General features: G+C 43.0%; 1 protein-coding gene across 1 annotated transcript in view; it reads left to right on the plus strand.

Moving 5' to 3' along the window:
- The first annotated feature begins 15,865 nt into the window (after window positions 1-15,865).
- The window catches only part of HTT (huntingtin), a 990,576-nt gene continuing 980,272 nt past the window's right edge, over window positions 15,866-26,169 (plus strand). Inside the window, exons 1-2 of the mRNA XM_030191138.1 lie at window positions 15,866-16,136; window positions 25,324-25,407. Coding sequence (XP_030046998.1) covers window positions 16,018-16,136; window positions 25,324-25,407 — 203 coding nt within the window. The 5' untranslated portion in view covers window positions 15,866-16,017. The remainder of the gene's footprint in view (window positions 16,137-25,323; window positions 25,408-26,169) is intronic.

Here is a 26,169-nt window from a genome sequence, read left to right on the forward strand (position 1 = left end):
GATCCTGGTATGTCTGTATGGATTGCCTCTGAAATTGCATGGGATATGTCTGTCTGGTTCTTTCCCTTTCTGTAGCTATGCCAGGTTTTCCATCTCCTTCAGGAACCTATGCTGTGGTCGGGAGAAATGCAGGTTGGAACTTTCCCTGCTCTGCTTGTCAGCTTTAGGCAGAGCCCATGAGTCATTACGTACCCCCCACTCAAGCTAGCGCCACTCTCCATTTGGTTTAGAACCCTAACGGGAGAGTCGGCAATTCGGGATAAAACATCAGTATCCTATATAATAATTCTCACCTCCAACAGGATGTGCTTGGGACCGTGCCTGCCGGAAGTGGTCTGCTAGGCAGGCACGCACTGACTTCAGTGACAGACAATTTGGCAAAGCAAAACAATCTGAGTGCTGGCCATTAGGACACAGGGTTGATAGGAGAGTTTTAAAAGACTGAAGGAACCCAAAAAGTGTTAAATGGGGGGGAGGGGGGAGTTCTGAACGACTGAAAGACATGAACATTTGGGAACAGAAAACAATCTGAATGCTGGCCATTAGGACACAGGGTAGATAGGAGAGTTTTAAAAGACTGAAGGAAACAAAAGTGTTAAACTGGAGAAGGGGGGGAGGGGGGGAGTTGTGAATGACTGAAAGACATGCAAATTTGGGACATGAAAACAATCTCAATGCTGGCCATTAGCACACAGGGTACATAGGACAGTTTTAAAAGACTGAAGGAACCAAAAGTGTTCAGGGTGGGGGGCAAGTTCTGAATGAATGAAAGAAATGAAAATTTACGAGAGGAACACAATCTGAATGCCGGGCATTTGTACACAGGGTAGATAGGACACTTTAAAAAAAAATGAAGGACGTGAAAGTATTACATCTTGGGGGAGGGGTGAGGAGGAAACCGGTGGGGTATCCGGATACTGGGCGTTAGGGCCACGGGGGTACATAGATTTTTGAAAGCCTTAAGGAACCCAAAGTGTGGGAAGGAGGAGGAAAAGGAGGGGAGGGAATGGGGTGAGGGGCATTAGGAACAGGGGAGGGGGCCCTGTCACACACTCTCATTCTCACACACACACTGTCATACAGACAGTTTCACTCTGTCACACACCCGCACATTCACTCTGGCTCTCTCTCTCAAACATACACACTCCCAGGAAAACCTTGCTAGCGCCCGTTTCATTCGTTCCAGAAACGGGCCTTTTTTACTAGTTTCCTTATAATTTCCCAGACCTATGTTCCACTTTGCAATAATACCCTTGTAACGCTAAATACCATCTGGTAAGTTGGGCATTATTGTTCTTCATCTGTTGAAGCCACCTAAGGGGAGCATGATCAATGACTAAAGTAAACTCCTGCCCTACCAGATAATACAGGAATGCCTCTACTGCCCATTGTATAGCAAGGCACTCCTTCTCTATCGTGGCATAATTCTTCTCATGGGGCAGTAATTTCCTACTGAGGTAAAGAATAGGGTGTTCTTCCCTCTGATACTGCTGGGACAGGACTGCCCCCAATCCCCTGTCTGAGGTGTCTGTTTGCAAGATATAAGTTTTTTTTTAATTCACCCCCCTTAAGACAGGTTTCTGATATAGACTATCTTGGAGGGTTTTAAAAGCACCAACCTCATAGTCTGTCCATTTTAATTGGTTAGGGCATGTTTTCTAGCATGTCTGTTAAAGGACTAGATTTGCTTGCAAACTGAGGTATAAACCGCTTATAGTAGGCGACTAGCCCTAAAAAGCTTGATTGTTTCTTTGGTCACAGTTGAGGAAATTCCCTAATGCTCTTTACCTTGTCAAGTAAAGGTTTAATTTTCCCTTGTCCCACTAAATACCCTAGGTACTTAACCTCTCTTTGGACAAAAGTACACTTTTTAGGGTTTTAGGTTAGCCCTGCCTTCCTTAGGGCCTCTAGAACTGCCTTAACTCGGGGAAAGTGGGATTCCCAATCAGAACTGAAAATTACTACATCATCCATACAGGCAGTGGCATAATCTTGATGATATCTAAGTACCTGGTCCAGAAGCCAATGGACAGCTAGCTGCAGCTCCATTTAAGCCAAAAGACATACGGCGGAACTGGAACAGACCCAGAGGTGTACTGAAGGCTGTTTAAGAACGAGCCTTCTCCTCAAGGGATATTTGCCAGTACCCTTTAATAAGATCTAATGTGGTCAGATACTGGGCTTGCCCTAACTTATCTAGCAGTTCTTCTATTCTGGGCAAATACAGAACCTCCGGGTACCGTCTGGTTTAGGAACCAACACTATGGGGCTGGACCAGGGACTGCAAGATTCCTCTATAATCCCAAATTGCTTAATTTCTTCATCTTGCTTTATCACCAATGTTTTTTTGATTCAGGTAGTCTATAGGGTCTGTCTTACTATCCTACTTGTCTCAGTGTGTATATTATGGGTAATAAGATAGTTTCCCCTGGACTGGAAGTGAGAACACATCTTCAAAAGTTGCTAACATGGCCATCAGCTCAGCTCTCTGCTTAGGGATAAGATCCTTGACACTGAGTTTCTTTTTTTCATAGAAATCTGAAACCTGGGGTCTCAAATCCTCTGCCCCTTCTTCTTTTAAAGAAGCTATAACAGCTTGCCTTTCCTGCCAGGGCTTTATCAAATTGACATGAAAATGTTGTCTCTTTCCCCTATTATTTAGCAATTCATAAGTATAGGGTCCCAGCCTTAACAATCATAGGGCCCTTCCACCTACCTGTAAACTTATGAGACGAACTAGGAATTAACACCAGAACTTTATCACCTTCCTGGAAAATCCTGGCCTAGGTCTTAGAATCATAATATCTTTTCTGCCTTTCCTGACTTCTCTTTAGATTTTCCCATTTTGGACACCCTATCTAGTCTACCTCTAAAGTCCTTCAAGTAAGACACCACTCACTGTCTGAAGGTCTCCTTCGGGTTTCCACCCAACGCACCTTGAGAATGTCTCGTACACCTCAGGGTTGATGCCCATACATTAGTTCAAAAAGGTGAAACCCTTAAGGATGCCTGGACATTCTCCCTACAAGCATACAAAATGATGGATAACTGATCCCACTGTTCATACTTCCCATCCAACCCCCATCTTAGCATTGCTTTGAGGGTCTTATTAAACCTCTCCACCAGACCACTGGATTGGGGATGGTACGCAGAGGTCTTAATATGTTTAATATCAAAGGAATTGAATGAAATCAGAATTAAATCTTGAACTGGATTCTAAATTGAATAGGAAGCCAGTGATGTTGAATTAGATGAGGAGTCACACAATCAAATGTCTTTCCACGAGAATAAACGCAGATTGCTGTGTTCTGGATAGACTGAAGGTGTTTCAGAAATAGCGACAGAGAGTGTCAAAGTACAACCAAGACAGGAGACAAAAATAGCACCAAGGGCCTTCAAGCATGGGACAAGTCAAGAGTCTTTATTAGAGAAACCCGACACAGGCTGTGTTTCAGCGTACTATCCCTTGGATTCTAAATAGCACGCCTAAAGAACTGCGCTGAAATTGGCGCAGATACTATAACAATGCGTGCAACTTAACAAGCTTAACAAGTTAATGTGTGCTGATAACAGCACTTAAGAAGCAATAATGAGCACTAATTCGCACTGATTATAATTTAGGCACACAACTTGCAAAGCGTATTCTATAAAGATGTGCACAGGCAAAAAGGGGTGTGGTTATAGGTGGGGAAATGGGTGTTTCAAAATTTCCGTGCTTAGTTATAGAATACAGCCCAGTGCACCTAAATCTAAGCACCAGGATTTACACCATGTTTTCATTGGTGTAAGTGGATGTGCATAGATTTAGATGCTGAAATATCAACTAAGCGTATTCTATAATCAGTGTTGATGTTTTAGGCGCCATATATAGAATCTCCCTCTATGTGCCTGCATCAGGGGTCTATTCAAGGAACAAATAAACAAACAAAAAAACCCCAATAATTATATAATTTATCAATATACAAACATAAGAATAACCATACTGGGTCAGACCAATGATCCACTGTGAAGAAACAGTGTGTTTTAAGCCTGTAAAATGTATTGGATATTTTCCTGCCTAAATTAATTCTAAACAGTATTTTTCTAGTTTGGCCAGCAGATGGTGCATGTTTATGTTTAAAGCTGCTACAGAAGATTGACATCTTTCTTTTAGTTGGCAGGGCACACAGATAACAGGAAGTACCTGTAGTGATGTAACCAGTTTTTAGTTGAAACTTGACTGTTCTGGGCTCTGATTGGCTTGGAGTTTGAAATTACCCAGCAGATGCTGGCTTCAGTTTCAGCCTGGGAGAAGAGAGAGAGAGAGAGAGAGAGAGAGAGAGAGAGAGAGAGAGAGAGAGAGAGAGATCTTTGCTAAATCCCTGTAAGAATGCTGAACAGCTATATATGTCCTGATCTCCCCAGGTACTTTCTCGACTGGAAAGAAGATGAATTAGAGGGTGCCAGGATACTCATTGAAATCCTGTGGGAAGGAGAGGATCCTCCTTCACATAAACAATACCCAATATAATCCAGTTTTATTCAGGCTGAGAATGAATTTGCACACTGGGCTCATGTAAGAGTGAGTTAAAGGCTGGTCTTAAAGTGAATCCAGCCAAAGCTCAGTTGTGTAAATCAGAACTTTCTTTTCTAGGGATCACCATTGACCATGATGGTAAGTCTGTAGCTTCTGAGAGAGTAGAGCTGATACAAAAACGACAAATTCCCACAGATCAGAAATCACGCCAATCATTCCTAGGGCTCACAGGGTCCAGCCATGAACTTATGCACAATTAACCCTGGACCAAACTACATAGCAGTGCCCAATCTACAGATTGCAGTGTTGGTTGGACAGAAATATGGAAAAGAATTGCACTGGTGAACCCTGATGATGAAATTTAATTTAAAAAGTCTCTTCTTAATAACTCTCACTCGAGTATAAAACAAATTTCTACCCATAGCAGAAAAATAAACTCTTTATGAGCTGAGACACAATTGTACTTTGATTTAATTAACAAGATGTGCTTATTTTTGTAGATTAAAACTAAGCTGAAGGTCCGCACCCTGCTGGTATTCCAGTTTATAAGAATGTGTGAAGGAACTTGGGAATGAAGGAGTATCCTGTGAATAACATAGAGAGAACAGTGGAGCCCTGTGATCCTGTAAATTAATGAGATTGAGTTGTTTTGTTTTTCTCTTTCTCTTCCAGAATTCTAGCTACAAAAGTAGGATTCTTATGGAGACAGGGTTTGATCTATACATGGCTATCCCAGAGAATTTCTAATGTTTGTTTTACACACTCCAAACAGCATCTTTAACAGCTGCAGAGATAAAGACTCTCCAATGAGCAAGTAAAGAGAAATGCATTATGCCATGTATAATCTGTTTGCTTATTTGTGCACATAAGAAGTACTTCTAGCTCTGTGAACTGTATTGGTAATCCGGTTGGATATCATGTATTTTTTTCTTTTAAAATATAGTAATGTGTTTATTTGCAGGTTAAGCCCAGTCTTGAATCCTGAGCAGACCAATCTGAGATATATAAGGCCTACTGGAACTTTGTGTTTTGTTTGTTGGTCTCAGTTTGGTCTATTTGCTTTATCTTATGGGATGTCCAGGGAACTGTAACAGAACAGACATTCCTAGATCTTCCCACTCTGGCTCTTTTATTAGTCCAAATTGTGCCATGCCCTCTTCCAAAACATATTCTCATTGGCAGGAAATCACCACAATTATTTAAGCTATGGTTTGTGCACTCTAATTATAGATCAGCTACAGGTTATCTTATAAGTTGCTATTAAAAAACCCAAGCTTTATATTTGTTAAATTGTACAAATTGTTATTTAATGCCATGTCTCTCTTTATATGACCTAGCAGATACAATCAGTACGCACAGATGGTCTCTCTCCTGAATGACATATTAGCTGTGTGCAGAACATAAAAATGTATTTCTTCTGAATGCCCTATTAAGCACATTAAATACATGATTATGGTCTCTTTTTGATCAACCTTTTACCACTTTAAATACATGAATATTGTAACCTGTTGCTACACTCAGTACAGGATATATGGAGGGGCATAATAGAACGGGGCACCCAAGTTTTCCTGAGGATGTCCTCGCAGGACGTCCCCGCGAATGGGCGGGGAAACCCGTATTATCGAAACAAGATGGGCGTCCATCTTTCGTTTCGATAATACGGTGGGGGCTGCCCAAATCTCAACATTTAGGTCGACCTTAGAAATGGTCGTCTCCAGTTTTCGGCGATAATGGAAACCGAGGACGTCCATCTCAGAAACGACCAAATCCAAGCCATTTGGTCATGGGAGGAGCCAGCATTCGTAGTGCACTGGTTCCCCTGACATGCCAGAACACCAACCGGGCACCCTAGGGGGCACTGCAGTGGACTTCAGAAAAAGCTCCCAGGTGCATAGCTCCCTTGCCTTGTGTGCTGAGCCCCCCAAAAACCCACTCCCCATAACTGTACACCACTACCATAGCCCTTAGGGATGAAGGGGGGCACCTAGATGTGGGTACAGTGGGTTTGTGGTGGGTTTTGGAGGGCTCACATTTACCATTACAAGTGTATCAGGTAGGGGGAGATGGGCCTGGGTCCGCCTGCCTGAAGTGCTCTGCAGTACCCACTAAAACTGCTCCAGGGACCTGCATACTGCTGTCATGGAGCTGGGTATGATATTTGAGGCTGGCATAGAGGCTGGAAAAAATATATTTTTTTTTAGGGTGGGAGGGGGTTAGTGACTAGTGGGGGAGTAAGGGGAGGTCATCCCCGATTCCCTACGGTGATCATCTGGTCATTTAGGGCACAATTTTGTGGCTTGGTCGTAAGGGAACAAAAAGGACCAAGTAAAGTCGTCCAAGTGTTCGTCAGGGACGCCCTTCTTTTTTCCATTATCGGCCGAGACCCATGTGTTAAGCATGCCCCAGTCCCGTCTTCGCTATGCTTCTGACACGCCCCCGTGAACTTTGGTCATCCCTGCGACAGAAAGCAGTTGAGGACACCCAAAATCGGCTTTCGATTATGCCGATTTGGGCGACCCTGTGAGAAGGACACCTTCGATTTGTGTCCAAAGATGGGGGCCCTTCTCTTTCGAAAATTAGCCTGATGGTCTCTCTCTCTCTCTCCAAAGTATGCATATATTTTTTCTTAAGATAACTTTTAGTTGGAAGACATCTCTGGTACCATACCATGACCCTGTTTTGCTTATTATTAATGAGGCATCTTCTAAATTATCCAATGTAATTGTAGGTACCTTTTGCTCTTAGTTCACCCATTATAGAACAGTAAATTGTGACCTTAGCACATTGGGGAAGAATATTTAATCCTGGTAAATGCAGAAGTACTATTGGAGATATGTGAGGCATAAAAATATGGCAAGCTGGTCACTGTTCTGTATAGAGCAGGGGCAGATGTGAATGTTGTATCAGGTTCCCCAGGTTTGCTTCCATCTTTCCCCATGTTAAAAAAAAATGTGTATGTCTGCATTACCTTAGGCTGTGCAAGGCCCTAAGAGTTAGCCTAACAGAGGCTTCAGGGCCTACTTTGTATCAGCCTAAGACCTCTGGGAGAGCAGCTCCTCCCCTCATAATCTGATCCCCTGGGAATGTCAGTGAAAGACAGGATGTCTTCAAATAGGGTTACCATATTTGCTCCCCCCCAAAAAAAGAGGACACATGCCCCGCCCCTTGACACCCCCACCCATGCCCCGTCCCCCAGTCCCCTTTCACATACCCCGCCCCTTTCACAACCCCCATCGCACACCCCTAAGGGTGTCCTATCCTCCCCTTACCTTACTATACTGCCCTGGTGGTCTAGTGACCTCTTCGGGGCAGGAAAGAGCCCCCTCTTTCCTGGCCGGAGTGCCTCTATACTGCTCCTTGCTGACTCCGGTCCCGGCGCCGATCTAAAATGGCCGCTGAGACTTCAACTCTCGGTGGTCATTTTGAATCGGTGCCGGGAACGTTAGCAAGGAAGTAGTATGCAGGCGCTCCGGGCAGGAAAGAGGGGGCTCTTTCCTGCCCCAAAGAGGTCACTAGACCACCAGGGCAGTAAAGTAAGGGGAGTGGAGGATAGAACACCACTGGGCCCGCCAGCCCGCCTGTTTGTCTGGAAATCTGGACAAACGGGCAGGCTGGCAAAACCCACCCGGTTGCCCAGCCATGTCCTCAAAAAGAGGACATGTCCAGGTAAAACCGGATATATGGTAACCCTATCTCCAAACACCTTTGCTTCAGAGCACTAAAACAGGCCAGAATCTGCACAGGAAAACAATAGAAATATACCACTGTGCTAGTTCACAGGAATTCACACTTCCTTGGTGAATCAGGAAACATAGGATTAAAGCAAACCAAATTACATCAGAGCCCGGTGTGTGGGAAAAGAGTTCAGTATTTAAAACCCCAGAAAGAGAAGCATACATTCTCACTCACACACTCACACACACCCTGAGACACACCAAAGCACAGCTAGCTGTATTATCTTTCTACCATAAGTGCTGTAAGCTGACATCTGGATAAAATACCCTTTGCCATGCCACACTTACATGTTGTATTATTGTGCTACAAACCCTCCTGCCCCTAAGAAGTGAACTTTGAACCAAAAGAAAGGAACCCAGAGAACCAAAGTCACAGGCTGACATCTGAAGGGATCGCTTACAAGAAACAGTTATATTTGATAACTGGTGAACAGTATATATGTGTTGATCTCCCTAGGTACTTTCTAGGAACTATACACATGTTTAGATAGAACTAATTGATCCATTTTCAATTACTTTGTTACTGTTTGCACTTTTTTTCCCCCACTGTTCCAAGTTCTGAGAATAAACACATTTGTTTGTTTGTTCTGCCTGTCTGGACTGATAAAGCAGCCTGCTTTCTGGGAACTGCGGTACCACTGAGAGTGTGGCTCCAGGAACTTAGAAATCACTGGGGATAATTTGAGAGCGGAAGACTCGCTCAGAGGCAGCTGTGATCCAGTCGGTGGGAGGAGGATGCTAGTGTAGAGCACAAGTGGCAGGTGAAGGCGGACTTGAGCTGTGCTGGGGACAGACCCTCTAAGTGGCTGCGGGGTAACCCCAGGTGAGTGGCTAGGCGTTTTGTGACTTCCACCTAGTACAGTATCCTGTTTCCAACAATCCAGGTCAGTACCTGGCAGAAACCCAAATAGTAGCAAAATGTCTGTCTCAATAACAGACTATGGACTTTTCCTCCAGGAACTTGTCCAAACCTTTTTGAAACCCAGCTATGCTAACCACTGTCTCTACATCCTCAGGCAAAGAGTTCCAGAGCTTAACCAGTCATTGAGTGAAAAAATAAGAGTGTGAATTAATAAATAATGACACAAAATACTAATGTCAAAGATATTAATGAGGTGTTGATGTGCAAAGCCAGAAACAGTGACAAGGGATGGCAAAATGCATACTTAACTATAGCGATGTTACTACTTCTACTACTTATCATTTCTATAGCGCTACTAGATGTATGCAGTGCTGTACACTTGAACATGAAAAGACAGTCCCTGCTTGACAGAGCTTACAATCTAATTAGGACAAACAGGACAAATAAGAGATAAAGGAATATTAAAAGTGAGGATGATAAAATAAGGGTTCTGAAAAAGTGAATAAGGGTTAGGAGTTAAAAGAAGCATCAAAAAGGTGGGCTTTTAGCTTAGATTTGATGTTAATGTGTGAAGTCGTAAATTGCATTATCGATTAAAAAATACACTGTACACTCTATATAACGCGGCTCGATATAACATGGGATCACTTACAACGGGGTGGACTCCTTTATTTCTTTTTGCTAGTACTTATTATTCTTTGGCCCTATATAATGCAGTCAAATATCTTGGACACCAATATCATTGTTATATGGGGTCTATAGTATAGAAAACTGATAATCACTCATAAATAATCAAATGACTAAACATAGATCAGTTAAATAAATGGACGTGAAGAGTGAATGCTGCCCAAAACAAGATTTTTTACGTTTAGTTTTAGTTCATGGTTACTTATGCAGAGTAGCTATAAACTACAGGTGAACAAGTAGGGAAAGCATGCAATATGGCTCATAGAATTCTTTCCAACCTCCTTGCGAGTGTTTATGTATGTACGTGTGTGTGCATGTCTGTGTATGTATCCATAAGAAGTGCTCATAAGGTAATGTAACGGAAAATTTTCACTCATGTCAACTCAGTCCTTAGAGGGAATATTGCTTCTGCCTCTTCGAAAAGTACTCAGCATGGTTACTTAATTTCCACCTCTCGGATGGGCCAATGTTCAGAACTCTAGCAATGGAGGGAACAGCACTGGGAAACATCACAGGACCAGCGCAGAAAAAAAAACTTCTCAATGCTCAACACTAATAGCATGCAAATTATCTGCCGGATTCTATATATCGCATCTTAATTTCTGTGCGAAAATTGAAGTGTATTCAACAACAATGTGGGTAACTTAATTGGATAACTAGTTAATCAGAACTGTCAACTGGATGTTAACAAGTAATTATCAGCAATAACTGGCATTAAGATTTACATGCAGAACGTGGTGCTCGTACATTCTAAGTCACATAGTTGAAAAGGGGGCATGGCCATGGGAGTTTCTAAAATCTATGCACGTTGTTATAGAATACACCCATTCTGCACCTAATTGAGGGCCCTTTTTAGCAAGCTGCAGCAAAAGGGGGCCTGTGCCGAGGCCCACTTTTACTGCAGCAGATAAAAGGTAGGTCTTGTTTTTCTGCAGGAAATGGCCATTCGGCAAGTAAAGCACTTGCCGCGTGGCCATTTCGTGAGGGGAAGGGGGAGCCCTTATCGCCACCCACCCGATTATCACCAGGTACACACTGGCACTACAAAAATAAATGCGCTTGATATGACGGAGTGCTAGGGGTGGGAAATACTGCTGGGCTGCTGTGGTAGCCTGGTGGTACTTCCTTTTTAGTGAGCGGTAAGCTCACATTGGGCTTACCGCCACTTTGTAAAAGGGGCCCTTAGGCATCGGGATTTATGCCAAGTAAAACATGGCGTAATGGCAGTGACTAAATTTGGTCATGTGGAGAGGCGCTCGATGAGGGGCTGGCCGGCTAGTATGCCTCCTTTCAACTTAGTTCTCTATCTCCACCTGCTGGTAGACAGATAAAACCCACTGGTTCCTGTATTCATCTGCTGCTGACGCTATGGAAAATACCTTTATATCGCTTCATGGTGCAACCGCACCTTGAATATTGTGTTCAATTCTGGTCACTGCATCTCAAAAAAGATATAGTGGAATTAGAAAAGGTGCAGAGAAGGGCGATGAAAATGATAAAGGGGATGGGACAACTTCCCTATGAGGCAAGGCTGAAGCGTCTATAAAATAATGAGTGGAATGGAACAGGTAGGTGTGAAGCGTCTGTTTACTCTTTCCAAAATACTAGGGCTGGGGGGCATGCAATGAAGCTACAAAGTAGTAAATTTAATATGAACCGGAGAAAGTTTTTCTTCACTCAGCGTGTAATTAAATTCTGGAATTCTTTGCCAGAGAATGTGGTAAACACGGTTAGCTTAGCGGGGTTTAAAAAAAGGTTTAGATGGTTTTGCTTTGTACTTTTTTTTGGGATTGCCAGGTATTTGTGACCTGAATTGGCCACTGTTGGAAACAGGGTGCTGGGTTTGATGGACCTTTGGTCTGTCCCAGTATGGCAATACTTACGTACTTATGATATAATGCTTTAATTGCTGATAAACAAAAATATGTGGCTCTAACAAAAGGTGCTCTTGAGTAAATCAGGAAAACCCATTAAAGTATATCTCTCCGCTAACATGTGTGTTAAACAAGTGACGCCACCCTTCTTCCAATGGGCATAAACTGCAGAGCCTATACCCGGGGGAAAATCAAAATTGCTTTGCATTGGGAGAAGGTCTGAACAAATAGGATCCTGATGCCAGAGTCCTGCAACATCCCACCAAACCAAGCGTAAGGGGCTGAGGATCATACTCCTCTTCAGATACTCTGGTAAAGATTTCTTTGACGCTTGTAATAAGAAAATAGGACTCCAGGGAGCCAAAAAGTCCTGCTCATAAGAAAGTGGCGTATAGTCATCAGAGCTGAGAAGCCAATTGTTGAAGCGTCACAACAGGCACAACTTATTATATTGTCTCAAGTCTGGAAGTCCCAGCCTCCATGTGACCACCTACCATACAGATACTGAGGCTTCAATGTAGGCTTCTTTCCCTGCCAACAAAAATGCGAAAGTAAGTGGGACAGAAGCCTAATATCCTGCTTGGAAAGATATAGAAGGAGGAGATGTAAGACGTACAGCCATTTTGTATAAGCTAATCTTCCCATAAGGGATAGCATCATTGTCTAAAGACCCCCTAAGTCTATGTATACATTTTATATATAAGAAAATAATTAAAAATATGCAGGTTTTTTGAGCAAATGATAGAAGCAGACAGGTGAAGAGTTATAATAAACCTGCATAAATCTGAGTTTTTTTCCTCTTACCTTAAAAATTTCTGTGTAGAGATTAAGTAGAGGAGTGTGGTAGCTGTGTTAGTCCACTCTTAAGGTTATCAATAGAAATCAAACAAAATAAAACATGGAAAAGAAAATAAGATGATACCTTTTTTATTGGACATAACTTAATACATTTCTTGATTAGCTTTCGAAGGTTGCCCTTCTTCGTCAGATCGGAAATAAGCAAATGTGCTAGCTGACAGTGTATAGAAGTGAAAACATTCAAGCATTACTATGACAGTCTGACAGGGTGGGACGATGGGGGTGGGTAGGAGGTATGCATGGGGACATCAAAGCATATCATTGATATTCTAACAGGATGGGTGTGGATAGGTGAGGAGTGGGGTGATCAACAGAGAAATACAGCTTTATGGTTTATAATGGGCTAGGAACCCCAGATCCTTGTTAAGTCCTTTCTGTTGGGTGTTAAAATATTCAATCATTCTGACTTCAAAGGTCTTACGTTCTTGTATGGTGAAGTCACTGGTACAGTGTCCTGGTCCTGTAAAATGCTGACCAACAGGGGTGGGAGCCCTACTGGCACCAGTATTGTTCATATGATGTCTATGTAAATTGAATCTTGTCTTAAGCATCTGGCCTGTTTCTCCAATATAGCATCCTTCGTTACATTTTTTACACTGAATGATATATACCACATTGGAAGATGAGCAAGTGAAAAATTCCTTTATGTTGAATATCTTTCCTTTGTGGATGACTGTGGGGTCCTGTGAAATATTTTGGCATAGTTTGCAACTGGATAAATTACAGGGAAGTGTGCCCTTCTGTTCCTTTTCAGTCTGTGATGGAAGTTTACTTCTGATTAGCTTGTGTTTTAAGTTGGGTGGCTGTCGGAAGGCCAGTACTGGTGGGGATGGGAATAACTCTTTCAGTAATTCATCCTCCTGGAGTATAGGTTGTAGATCTCTTATGATTTTCCTCAGTTTTTCCAGCTACAAGGGGGATTCTGTCTGTGGATTTTTTCTCCTTGTACTGTAGCAGATTCTCCCTGGGTGTTTTGAGGGAGGAGGCAATATTCTTGGAGATTATTTTGGGGTTGTAGCCTTTCTGTTTGAAGGATGCAGTCAGGCTTTTAAGGTGTCTGTCTCTGTCCCCTGGGTCAGAGCAGATACTGTGGTATCTTGTGGCTTGGCTGTAAATGATGGATCTTTTTGTATGTGAAGGATGGAAGCTGGAGTTGTGGAGGTAGCTGCATCTGTCTGTGGGTTTCTTGTATATAGATGTTTGTATACAGCCATCACTGATTGAGACCGTGGTGTCCAAAAAATTGACTTTTTCTGGGGAGTAGTCAATTTTGAATCTGATTATAGGATGGTATGTATTGAAGGCAGAATAAAATTGTTTCAGAGTTTCTTCACCCTCCGTCCAAATCATAAAAATGTCATTGATGTACCGGTAGTATTTTAGAGGTTTGGTCTGGTGTGTATTCAGAAATGTCTCTTCCAGCTCAGCCATAAAAAGGTTGGCATATTGGGGTGCTGTCCTGGTGCCCATCGCAGTGCCCATTATTTGTAGATAGATATCATTGTTAAAGCGGAAGTAGTTGTGAGTTAAAATGAATTTGATTAATTTTGTAATAGTTTCTGGTGAGTATTGATGGTCCAGTGTGGATTTTTTTAGGAGTCTTCCACATGCTGCTATGCCATCCGCATGTGGAATGTTGCTGTATAGTGATTCTACATCCATCGTGACCAGAAGGGTGTTAGGTGGTAGTTGCTTGATATTTTCAATTTATTCAGAAAGTCTGTGGTGTCCTATATGAAGCTGTTAGTTTTGTGTACGAGAGGTTTCAGAATTCCCTCTATGAATCCAGATATTTCTTCCGTGAATGTGCCAATACCTGATATGATTGGTCTGCCAGGGTTTCCCGGTTTGTGGATCTTGGGTAGCATGTAGAATGTGCCCAAAGAAGGCTGGTTTGGTATGTTTCTTCAGGTGAGGTTGTGCTTGTGTAGGAAATGTTTTGATAAGGTCTTTCAGCTGTTTTGTGTAATCTTGTGTGGGGTCCTCAGTTAGTTTCCTGTAGTATTTATTGTCTGAGAGCTGTCTGTGCCCCTCTTCAATGTATTTATGTATGTCCATAATTACCACTGCGCCTCCTTTGTCTGTGGGTTTGATGATAATGCGTTCGTTAGTTTGTAGGGTTCTTATGGCCGCTCTTTCTGGTAGGGTAAGATTGTACAGGATTCTCTTTTGTTTGTTGGAAAGTTGGGATTTCACCCTATGTCTGAAACTTTCTATGTAATTATCCAGCTTGTAGAGATTGAAAGTATATTGATTATTTTTGATAAACAGACTTCACAATCTGTTATTTAAAATATTGTGCACATATTTAAGTTTTACAATTTTTGACCTTTATTACTATACCATCTTATGCAGATCTCTATATCTAACAAAGTGTAAAAAAATTTTCTGCATTAAATTCACTTGCAATAACAAACTAATTTAAAAATATCCCCTCTTCTTTCGTTGAAAGAGAAGAACGAGGTTCTTTTTTTTTTATGAGGCTGATCCTCCAATTCCAGGGCACCTTACCTGAAATAGAGCTTGGCCCCGTAATTTTCATTATTTCAGATCTTGAAAATTGTAGGGTAAGAAGATCAACTTAGCTCATAGGTGTGTGTGGGGACCCCCTATTGGCATCTCTGTACTTTAGCCTCAGTTATCAGGTCGGTCTGTTTCCCTCTGAGTAACACAACAATTATAAATCAAGGGCTCGGATAGAATTTGTCATTCTATCCAGTTAGATGAGGGACGGGCGATGAGCAGGATCTTAAAAACACAAAAAGCCTCATAAAAATAACCCAACAAAGTAAGATTTGTTTCTTTGAACACAGCACCACCCTGACATGAATGACCTCAATGCTGGAACGCAAAAGCCTTAAGATTAGGCAAATATAATTTAATGCAAATGAACACAAGTGCTAAGTCGGCACTAACTGAAAAACAATATAGAAATCCTAAATGATTTTACTACTCTTCTCCTCCAATAGACGCCAACAAGTCTCGCTCAGCGAGCTGCACTTACTTTACTCTTCCCCCGCCCCGTCCAGTTTTTCAAAGCTACCGGGCCAAGCAAATGACGTCATTTTCAGACCAGGCGGCGCGCGCCGACCACTCCGCTGCAGTACCATACTTTGCCCTCACTCGCGCGCTCGTCGTGGTGAGAGTTTCTCTCCGCCACAACTAAACTTGAGCTTTCTTCTTTCACTGAAGGTTTCTCCGCCCCCGGAGGGCCTGCGGTGGGATTGGTCGGCTGGGCCGGCAGTGCGCTCCCTTCGCTCCGCCCAAGTTCGGTTGTGCTGTCGTTTCTGTCAGTCAGTGGTGGTGGTGCACTGCTTCCTTTTGCTGCGGACGGAGTTGGAGGGTATGATGGGACGGGACGGTTGGAAGATGGTGTTGAGCGCTGAGTCCGGCTGCTGAGGGGTCGCTCCCCCCCTCCTTTCTCATCATTGCTTTCGTTTTCTCTGGCGCTGTGGTGTTTTGAAGGGGGCGGACAGATCCCCGGACATGGCCACGATGGAGAAGCTGATGAAGGCCTTCGAGTCGCTCAAGTCTTTCCAGCAGCAGCAGGGGCCGGTGGCGGCTGTGGCGGCGGTTGTGGTTCCCGAAGAACCGATGCAGAAGCAGTGAGTGCAGATGATGGGCCCGACTCTCTCGGGCTCATTTATTCTTCCCTCCCCATTTCCTTCCTGCCACCAACTTAGTAACTTTCTCTCCTTCGTTTACTGTCTGCCCCACGGGTAGGCTACCCTTCTTCTCTGGAAGCGGGAGCTCCCTGGAAACCCTTATCTTAAGAAATCTAAGTGCGTCTCGCGTATTGGTGCAAAACAGGCAGGAGCCCCTCGATCAGAAATTAGCAGAGCATCATTCTCTGTCATCTTTAAGCTGGCCTTTCAGTTAACGAGAGTGATTTATTTTAGCTACGAGCATGCCTTCCTCAGTTGTTTTGCGGTTAATCTGCTTAGTTGGTTCACTTTCAGAAATTTATGGAAGCATGAAGCTTTCCTGATCTATTCTTCCGTGCAAGTCCAAGTACAGTGAACGTCGTACTGGTGATAGTCACTTAGTTTTAAGTGTTTTCAAATGATCAAGCCAGTATTTTGAGTAAAAATATCAGACCTTCTTGCCTTGACATACGTCTGTTTTGACACTCCTCTGCCCAGAGGGGTGAACAGAGTTGATTTGGGCGAGCATGAATGAGCGTGTGGCTGTCACCAGTCTCTGGATCATCTCTTCTTCCTATGGGACAGACCAAGATGGGGCGTTATCCTATTTGGCTATCCCTCACCCCTTTCCCCCTGCATTTTCTTGCTCGGTTTGAAGATGGATTTTTTTTATTACACCAGAATAATGGTATTTTATGTACATAGTGCTTGCAATACACACAGTGTTGTAGAAGGTTTAGTATGAGATGTTTATTATTGAGTACAGGCCCAGTTCTAGCTCAGGGAAGTTGGTGGTGAAGCATAATGAATCTCCTTAATTAGTATGCCACATTGCTGGCTTCAAATCTTTTTACATGTTGTTGTTACAAACATTAAGGGGTAAATATTTAGCTGGTGGCAATCAGTGTTTTTTTATGGCTGCCACTGATACTATGCTAAGATATTCAGTGCTAGGCCGTGTCTGGGCACTGGCATTGAATATCTGGGTTTGTGTGGCCAGTATGAAATTCAGCACTTAACCGCTTAAGTTAGTGGTTTCCAAACTTTATTTGGTCACAGCAGTGGAGGGCAGGTCCCCCTGGTGCACGCTGCAGGAGGGGTGCTGGGAGCAGCTGTGCGGCTGTTGGCTTCGCTGGTTCCCTGCTCCCTTTGCTGTTACTTCCTGATCTGCGGCAGAGGGAGCAGGGAACCAGCAGAGCCGACAGCCACGTGGCTGATCCCAGCAGGTAAAAAGAATGTACCCGGGGGGGGGGGGGGGGGGCTTGGAGGTGATGTGCCGGGGGTGTTGTGCTGCACCCAGGGGGGATGGATGACGCTTCACCTGGGGGGGGGGGTGCATGCAGCGGCGATCCACCCGGGTGGCAGCTGACCAAGGAACTACCACTGGGTTACAGAGCCCCTAGGCTACACATTTCGTCTCAGTCTCCCCCATCCCAACAGTGTCAAGTCCCACCGTTGCTGTTGTGGATGCACAAGCCCTGCCAGCTAAAGAGGTCATTTGCTTGTGGCCTGAGCTCCATGCTGCTTACACAGTGAGCAAATCAGTGACATACTTTAGCCACCGACTCCTGCATTCCCACATGTGCCTTCCTTCTCTTCCCCCTTTCCATTCTGCCTCTGTCCTCCGTCTCTCCCCACTTTCACCCAGCCTCCGCCCGTCCTCTCTCTCTCTCTTTCCATCCAGCCTAAGCCCTCTCGCTGTTTCCCCACACACACCCATTCCTGCTGCTTCTCTAGACCAGGAGCGGCAAAGTAAGCTACAGTCACCACAAGGCAGAACTTTTCATTCACGCTGCTGCTGGCTGTGCCCCGGAACAGGAAGTGACATCCAAGGGAGCAGGGCCATCAGCTGCATGTATGGAGAATCCTGCCTGAGGTGGCTACAGCTTGTTTTGCTGCTACTGCTGCTCATCTGGAGAAGCACAGTAGTGGCTTGGATGGTGGCTAAAATATGCCACAGCACCCCTGGCGAGTTTGGGAACTTCTGGCTTAAGTGAAACCAGATAAAGATAGGACTGAGTTTTATGCTGTCCAATTTGTCAGGTTAGTTTAGGAGGTTAAGTATTGAATATCAGCACTTAATTGCCTAAGTTCTGACTGTCCCATCCACAGAAATGCTGACTTTAGCAGTTAGCACTGATATTCAGCAGCATTAATCAGTTAAGTGCTGCTGAATATCAGCAGATAGGCCTGCACAAGCCTCTCCTACCCAGTTAAATACTGACCCCTAAGTATTCTTAGATTCCTTTTATATAATAAAACTGTAAGCAGTTTATTGAACATTTTAAGAGCAGTTCAATTTTGAACTAGCATTGTGGTCTTCTGCTAGTACTTTGGTTACCTCTGCAGATGAACTTTTTTTTTAATCAAAGAGTTTTTTTCCCCCTTTTCTTCCTTCTCTGTTTTCTCTATGGTGATTTTTATTTTTACTCTAATTGCTTCTGTAATATAACCTGTGTAATAGAAATGAAACAGTGGCTGTTACTGAAATCCACTGAAAACCTTGTGACTTACAGACTCAGGACAGCAATAAATAATCCATATAACTGTATGCTGAAGCATAAGTCTCTTGCCTTGTTAGTGCTGCTGCAGTGCACCAGGGTTTCCCAGTGTCTGTTGGAGCTTCACCTAAAAAGGCTGGTTATCCATAGTGAATGTGCATTAGATATGTTTTCATCAGTATTAGACCCCAGTGTGTGCAAATCTTCTGCACAGTTTGTAGTGGGTATTGTGAAAATCAGATTTGGTAGTGAGTATGTCAATATAGGTGGTTAAAATTTAGGAGGACTTTGCCGTTGAATCTTTCAAAATGTTGACACACTATTACTGTAGTACACATTTGGGCAACATTTGCATAGCTTAGTGTGTGTGTGTTTTTTTTTAATTTTAAATGCTTACTTCATAAAGGGACTAAGGCTTAGACCACTGCATGTGTGGCTCCCCCATTAACTATTCTGTGTGTGTGGGTTTGATCAATGCTACATTTTTTTTAAAGGGATATGTTGTGGAGGAGGTAAATATGAGTATTATTAATGTTTTGTTTTTTTCCCCGTATCTGCACATAGGGTCTCTTTTACAAAGCTGCACTAGCGATTCCCATGCGGCAAATGAGAGGAAGCCCATTTAATTCCTGTAGGCTTCCTCTCATTTGCTGCGCCAGAATTGCTAACATGGCTTTGTAAAATAGGCCCATAGTTTGTAAGCTACACAGACCGTCGATGCATCCATTTGGGTGTCCCAGAAAGTGAGCTCCATTCATTTTTGGTGGAATGTCTTGTTCCACAGTAAGTGGTAATATATATAAATTTTTTTTTAGACTAATTCTGTACAATGTATTTGTTGCAGGTTTGCTGGGGGTGGTGGAGGGAGAAGGTTTCCTGAGCCCAGCTTCCAACTAATTGAAGCACCTCTAACATAATAAACAAAGAATTTTACAACCTTTTTGAGGGCACCAAGTGACAGAACATCTGGATAGTTGACAATATTGTTTGTTTCTGAATGGTTCTTAGAAAAGTACAATTCAATGAAAGGTTTTATTGCAGGATTAGCAGCCCTTCGCAAGGACAAATGAAATAATCATATTGAAATCCAGGTATTCCATGCAGTTTTTTGTGAGATCAGGGGATTTTTATATGATTTGCTTTTTTTTCGATTTGGTTTTAACTACTTTGGAATCAAGGCGGTTGTACTGCATCTTTCTTTTAGCACTTCAGGGTAGTTTGTATTTAATTATTTTATTTTACCTGTCACCAATTCCTTTGCAGCATGTCAAATTGTTGTTTCATTGGCCATCGAGGCTCAGTTCTTATTTGGATTTCGGTGTGAAATATTCTGTGTTGTGGTTAGTCTTTAGGAAAATAAAATAGTTATAATGTTCTGTGAAGATTTTGAGTTGGATGCCTCTTAATTTAGTCTATGTACTATTTTATTTTGGGCCCAAAATATTAAGTTGGGCCAAAAAGCTACCCCTACAGTATCAACATGAGCTGCTATCATAAATAGGTTTTGAAAAACATTGAGAGAAGAAAAAACATGAAGAGGCTAAAAAGGGCCGGCAGTCTCTTCAGAGCTTTGGATTTTTTTTTTTTTTTTTTTGCAATAAAGAAGGCTCAAGCAGGTATAAGTAAAGAAAATACTCACAAGTAAATTACATCAACAACTGTACTGGTAAGAGAAGAAACAGAGACTCAAGTGTCATTTGAAAGTGAGTTACAGTTGCTGTAGGACAAGCTGGAGTTGCTATTTTGCTGAATATAAATATTAACAGGTTTAATACAGGAATCCTTACAAAAAAAAAAAATTCCCACTAACCAGGAAATAGAGGAAGCAGCAGAGAAAGATGAGAGCTCCTCAACCTCACCCCCAATTCTCTATAAAATCCGAATTATCGGCAGTTCCCAAAATCACTACGGGAAATCAAGCTACAAAATGTGGAACTTATACCAAGAGACTGGTTAGTGTGGAATCCAGCAAAGCAGGGATTGTACTATTTTTTTTTCCTTATCACCTTTTCTCACTCTTGTCAAAATGTACATCCTATATTGTCATTAATTTCTGGCTACCACAGAAACCTCAAATGGAAGAAGCCATATGAAAAAGTTCCAGAACATGCTATGTCATGTGGTGCACACTAGAATCTAGTCTGAATACTGGTGGAGACTTAGATCTCTCTCTGCAGTGCCTAGAGCAGCTTATGATTTTTGAATTGAATTCAGTTCATTCAAATGGTCTTAACCGCGAACTAGACACGTTAATGTTTTTGTAGAAATGGCTGCAAAGTTTTATACATATCATGCGTGGTACATTGTAAAGGGTTCACAGGTTCTTTTAGTAAGCGCTTTTCATTTGTTTTGTGTTAGTTTTTGATTTCCAACGTAAGGTGATAATACCTGTTTTCATTTAATAGTTCAATTTTTACATTTTCTATTATATAGTAACTTTAAATGGCACTTGTAAACTTATTACCTCTGTCTCAAGTTTTCACCCACCGCAGTTTTTTCCCTATTCAGCAGCAACAAGAGTCTGTCATTTCAACGTTGTTTTCACCATTGTTTCTTTTTATTTTCGCTAGTATTGTTCTCTTTGATTCATTTTAAGGTTTTATTTTTATGCTGGTATATGAATATAGCAGTTGCATTTATTCTACTTTTTTCTTAATTTTTCTCCATCTTTTTATCATGCCTCTTTTCAATAGTTTTTTTTTATTCATCATTCTGTGCGCTTTCACCACTGGTAGTGTTATAATTTATTCTGACATCACTAGTTGACGCAAGCGGTTTTGCTTTTAAATTTACAGAGCCGCTACATCGTAGTAGTTTTTGCACTTGGTGGGAAAGCTGGCAGTTTGTGCCAAGGTGTTTTAGCTGGCAACATTCAAAGTAAGTAGTCTTTCATATTGTGTATATAGTCGTTGTCATTGGTGTAGCCATTTTTGATTGTTTTACTTGGCATAGCTGTTTTAAGTATCTTAGATATATTTGAATCATAAGGTACTTGCGTTTTATCTTTTAGTGGTTTATATCCTTGCAATCCTCCACAACATCGAAGATTGAGTGAGACCACTTGTATATTAACATTTGGTTAGACTGTATACAGTGCTCTGTTTATGTGTTTTCATTATCTTTATTTTTTTTTAATTGACTTCCTTACTGTGCTTTTTTATTATTAACTACCATATTAATTGGGTAACTGCAGAATTGAATCATCGACGTGCTATAGACGTAATCTACTTAGATTTTAGCAAAGCTTTTGACACGGTTCTCCACAGGAGGCTCTTAAATAAACTTGATGGGCTGAAGATAGGTCCCGAAGTGGTGAACTGGATTAGGAACTGGTTGATGGACAGACGACAGAGGGTGGTGGTAAATGGAGTTCGCTTGGAGGAGGGAAAGGTGAGTAGTGGAATGTCTCAGGGATCGGTGCTGGGGCCGATTCTGTTCAATATATTTGTGAGTGACATTGCCGAAGGGTTAGAAGGTAAAGTTTGCCTATTTACGGATGATACTAAGATCTGTAACAGAGTGGACACCCGGGAGGGAGTGGAAAACATGAAAAAGGATCTGAGGAAGCTAGAAGAATGGTCTAAGGTTTGGCAATTAAAATTCAATGCGAAGAAATGCAAAGTGTGCACTTAGGAAATAGAAATCCACGGGAGACGTATGTGTTAGGCGGGGAGAGTCTGATAGGTACGGACGGGGAGAGGGATCTTGGGGTGATAGTATCTGAGGATTTGAAGGCGACGAAACAATGTGACAAGGCGGTGGCCGTAGCTAGAAGATTGCTAGGCTGTATAGAGAGAGGTGTGATCAGCAGAAGAAAGGGGGTGCTGATGCCCCTGTATAAATCGTTGGTGAGGCCCCACCTGGAGTATTGTGTTCAGTTTTGGAGGCCGTATCTTGCTAAGGATGTAAAAAGAATTCAAGCGGTGCAAAGAAAAGCTACGAGAATGGTATGGGATTTGCTTTACAAGACGTATGAGGAGAGACTTGCTGACCTGAACATGTATACTCTGGAGGAAAGGAGGAACAGGGGTGATATGATACAGACGTTCAAATATTTGAAAGGTATTAATCTGCAAACGAACCTTTTCCGGAGATGCGAAGGCGGTAAAACGAGAGGACATGAAATGAGATTGAAGGGGGGCAGACTCAAGAAAAATGTCAGGAAGTATTTTTTCACGGACAGAGTAGTGGATGCTTGGAATGCCCTCCCGCGGGAGGTGGTGGAAACGGTAACGAAATTCAAACATGCGTGGGATAAACATAAAGGAATCTTGTTCAGAAGAAATGGATCCTAAGGAGCTTAGCCGAGATTGGGTGGCAGAGCCGGTGGCGGGAGGCAGGGATGGTGCTGGGCAGACTTATACGGGTCTGTGCCAGAGCCGGTAGTGGGAGGCGGGACTGGTGGTTGGGAGGCGGGGATAGTGCTGGGCAGACTTGTACGGTCTGTGCCCTGAAAAGGACAGGTACAAATCAAGGTAAGGTATACACAAAAGTAGCACTTATGAGTTTATCTTGTTGGGCAGACTGGATGGACCATGCAGGTCTTTTTCTGCCGTCATCTACTATGTTAATATGTTACCTGTTGTCACAGGGCCCGGTGACCATGGAGGACGCCTGCCGCTTTGGACTTACGGCATGGCTATTGAGAGGGCGCAATTGAGAGACAAGGGATATTCCAGTAAAGTCATTTCCACTCTCCTACAGGCCCGCAAACGTTCCACTTACGTGGCTTATGCCAGGATTTGGCGCCAATTTGGGGCTTGGTGTGCTTCTAAAGCGATCACACCCATGTGGGCTTCTGTCTCGCTGATACTTGACTTTTTGCAGGATGGTTTACAAAAAGGCTTGGCCTATAATTCCCTGCGTGTTCAAGTGGCAGCCTTAGCATGCTTTTGAGGGAAGGTCATTGGGCTCTCTCTGGCTGCTTGCCCGGATGTGACATGGTTTCTTAGAGGGGTGCTTCGGCTCCGTCCTCCCGTGCGGGCCCCGTGTCCGGCCTGGAACCTGGGGTTAGTTTTAAAGGCCCTTCAGTGTTCGCCCTTCGAGCCGCTGAAGCGAGCTTCAGAGAAGGATGTGACCTTAAAGACAGTCTTTTTGGTGGCCGTGACATCGGCGAGACGGGTATCTGAGCTCCAGGCGCTGTCCTGTTGAGACCCATTTCTGCAATTCTCAGAGTCCGGAGTAGTGGTACGTACGGTGCCTTCCTTCATGCCTAAGGTGGTTTCAGCGTTTCATCTAAACCAGCCTATTTTCCTGCCTTTCTTTTTTAAAGGGGAGTTTCCAGAAGCCTATGGGCAGTTGCACTTTCTGGATGTGCGAAGGGCTCTGTTGCAATATCTGCGCATGTCAAATACCTTCAGGACCTCTGACCATCTTTTTGTTCGTTTGTCAGTTCCGCGCAGAGGGTCTCCAGCGTCTAAGGCCACTATAGCCCATTGGCTCAAAGAAGCTATCTTTTCAGCATATCTGTTATCTGGCCGGCCTCCGCCTGAAGCCTTTAAGGCACATTCCACAAGAGCGATTTGCTCTTCTTGGGCTGAAACTGGAGCACTCGCTCTTCAAGAGATATGTAGTGCAGCTACCTGGGCTTCGAAGCTCTCTTTTGCCCGACATTACAGGCCGGATGTGGCTGCCAGGTGAGATGCGCATTTTGGAGCACAAGTGCTGGCGCGTGGTGTGGCTTGTTCCCACCCTATCTAGGAATTGCTTTGATACATCCCACTCGTAATGGATTCATCTGCTTGATGACAAGGAAGGGAAAATTCGGTTCTTACCTTGGTAATTTTCTTTCCTTTAGTCATAGCAGATGAATCCATGAGCCCTCCCTCAGTGGTTCATTGTGTGATTCATGTTACGTTTATGTTCAGTTTTTCCTGTAGATATGTTCCATCATTGGGAGAAGTTGGAAAACAGTCTTCAGGATTTCTGTTCTGTTACAGGAGGATGAGTTCATTCCTTCCAGGAGGATGAGTTCATTCCCTCCTTTGAGTTATAGCTCCAGTTTTGGGGCGTTCATCTGCTGTGAGGAAAGTTCATGTTGTTATGCTTTGCGGTGTTACACTGCTTTGGAAGCTTCAAATACTGAAGAGGCAGATGGAGCTAGCTGGCCATGAGGCACTATGGTTTTTCAGTGCTCTCTATCTCCCCCTGCTGGTTGATGGACACAACCCACTCGTAATGGATTAATCTGCTATGACTAAAGGAAAGAAAATTACCAAGGTAAGAACCTAATTTTCCCTTGTGATTCGACATATACTGAGGGGCTGGACTTCTAGGATCACTGCCTTTTTTCAGTGTTCTCTATCTCTACCTGCTGGTAGGCGAATACAACCCACCAGTTCCTGGATTCATCTGCTGTGACTAAAGGAAAGAAAATTATCAGGTAGGACCTAATTTTACCTTTGTGCCTTTTTTTCTGGCCCACTATGAGGCTTATTTTCAAAGCACTTAGCCTCCCAAAGTTCCATAGAAACATATGGAACTTAGCCTCCCAAAGTGCTTTGAAAATATGCCTCTATGTATCTCTGTGTGATGCCAGGTGGTCTCTCTACCTCAAATCCCATAACCCTAAGAGCTGTGAAACAATGTTATTTTTTTATGGGGTATCTCATTTAGATCTAATGTCATTTTTTTATTTTTTTAAATAGAAAGAAAGAGCTTTCAACTACTAAGAAGGATCGGGTGAACCACTGCCTGACAATATGTGAAAACATAATTGCTCAATCTCTGAGGTAAATTATTTTGTTTCTTTAGTTAAGTACTGCTGTTGTAAGTATGAAATATCTCATATTTAAAATATTAACTTTTTCTATTACCTTTTTCCCTTTCCAATTCCTGATAGATTATCACCATTTCAGGACAGGGATATGCCTCTGATAGAGCGATAACTGAGTGTGTCAGTAGAAAGTTTTAACACCAGATAAGTTCAATAAGCATTTAGGGGCAGATAGGGCCTTTTACTAATGTTCGCTAACAGATTTAGCATGTGCTAACAAATTAGAGTGTGTTAAATGCCATGCAGCCCACAGGTATACAATGGGCTGTGTGGCATTTAGTGCACGCCAGATCTGTAAGCGCATATTAGTAAAAGGACCCCGTAATTATCAATGCTGGCTACTGTTAAGACCTTTTTTATCTTTACCACTAACTCATACTATTTTAGTGCAGGTCCCATTATGCTGTGAGACTTAGGGGTCCTTTTACTAAGCCGTGCTAAAAAGTGTCTGGCGCTGATGTCAGCACATGAGTTTTTTGCACATTGTGGCCACTTTTAGCATGGTGGTAAAATGGCTGCTGTGTCATTCTTTTTTGTAATGACCACGCGCTGATTTCCCCATTAGTGCTTGGCCATTACCGTGAGAGCCCTTAACGCCACCTATTTAGGAGGCGGTAAGGACTTCTGCGCAAAGTGGATAGCACGCAGTAATGTGCCTACGCTACCTGATTAGCGCAGTCTTATGTTCAACGGGGGCCACCACCGTTTCACCCCGGCA

This window comes from Microcaecilia unicolor, chromosome 2, assembly GCF_901765095.1.
Source record: "Microcaecilia unicolor chromosome 2, aMicUni1.1, whole genome shotgun sequence".
Lineage (NCBI taxonomy): Eukaryota > Metazoa > Chordata > Amphibia > Gymnophiona > Siphonopidae > Microcaecilia > Microcaecilia unicolor.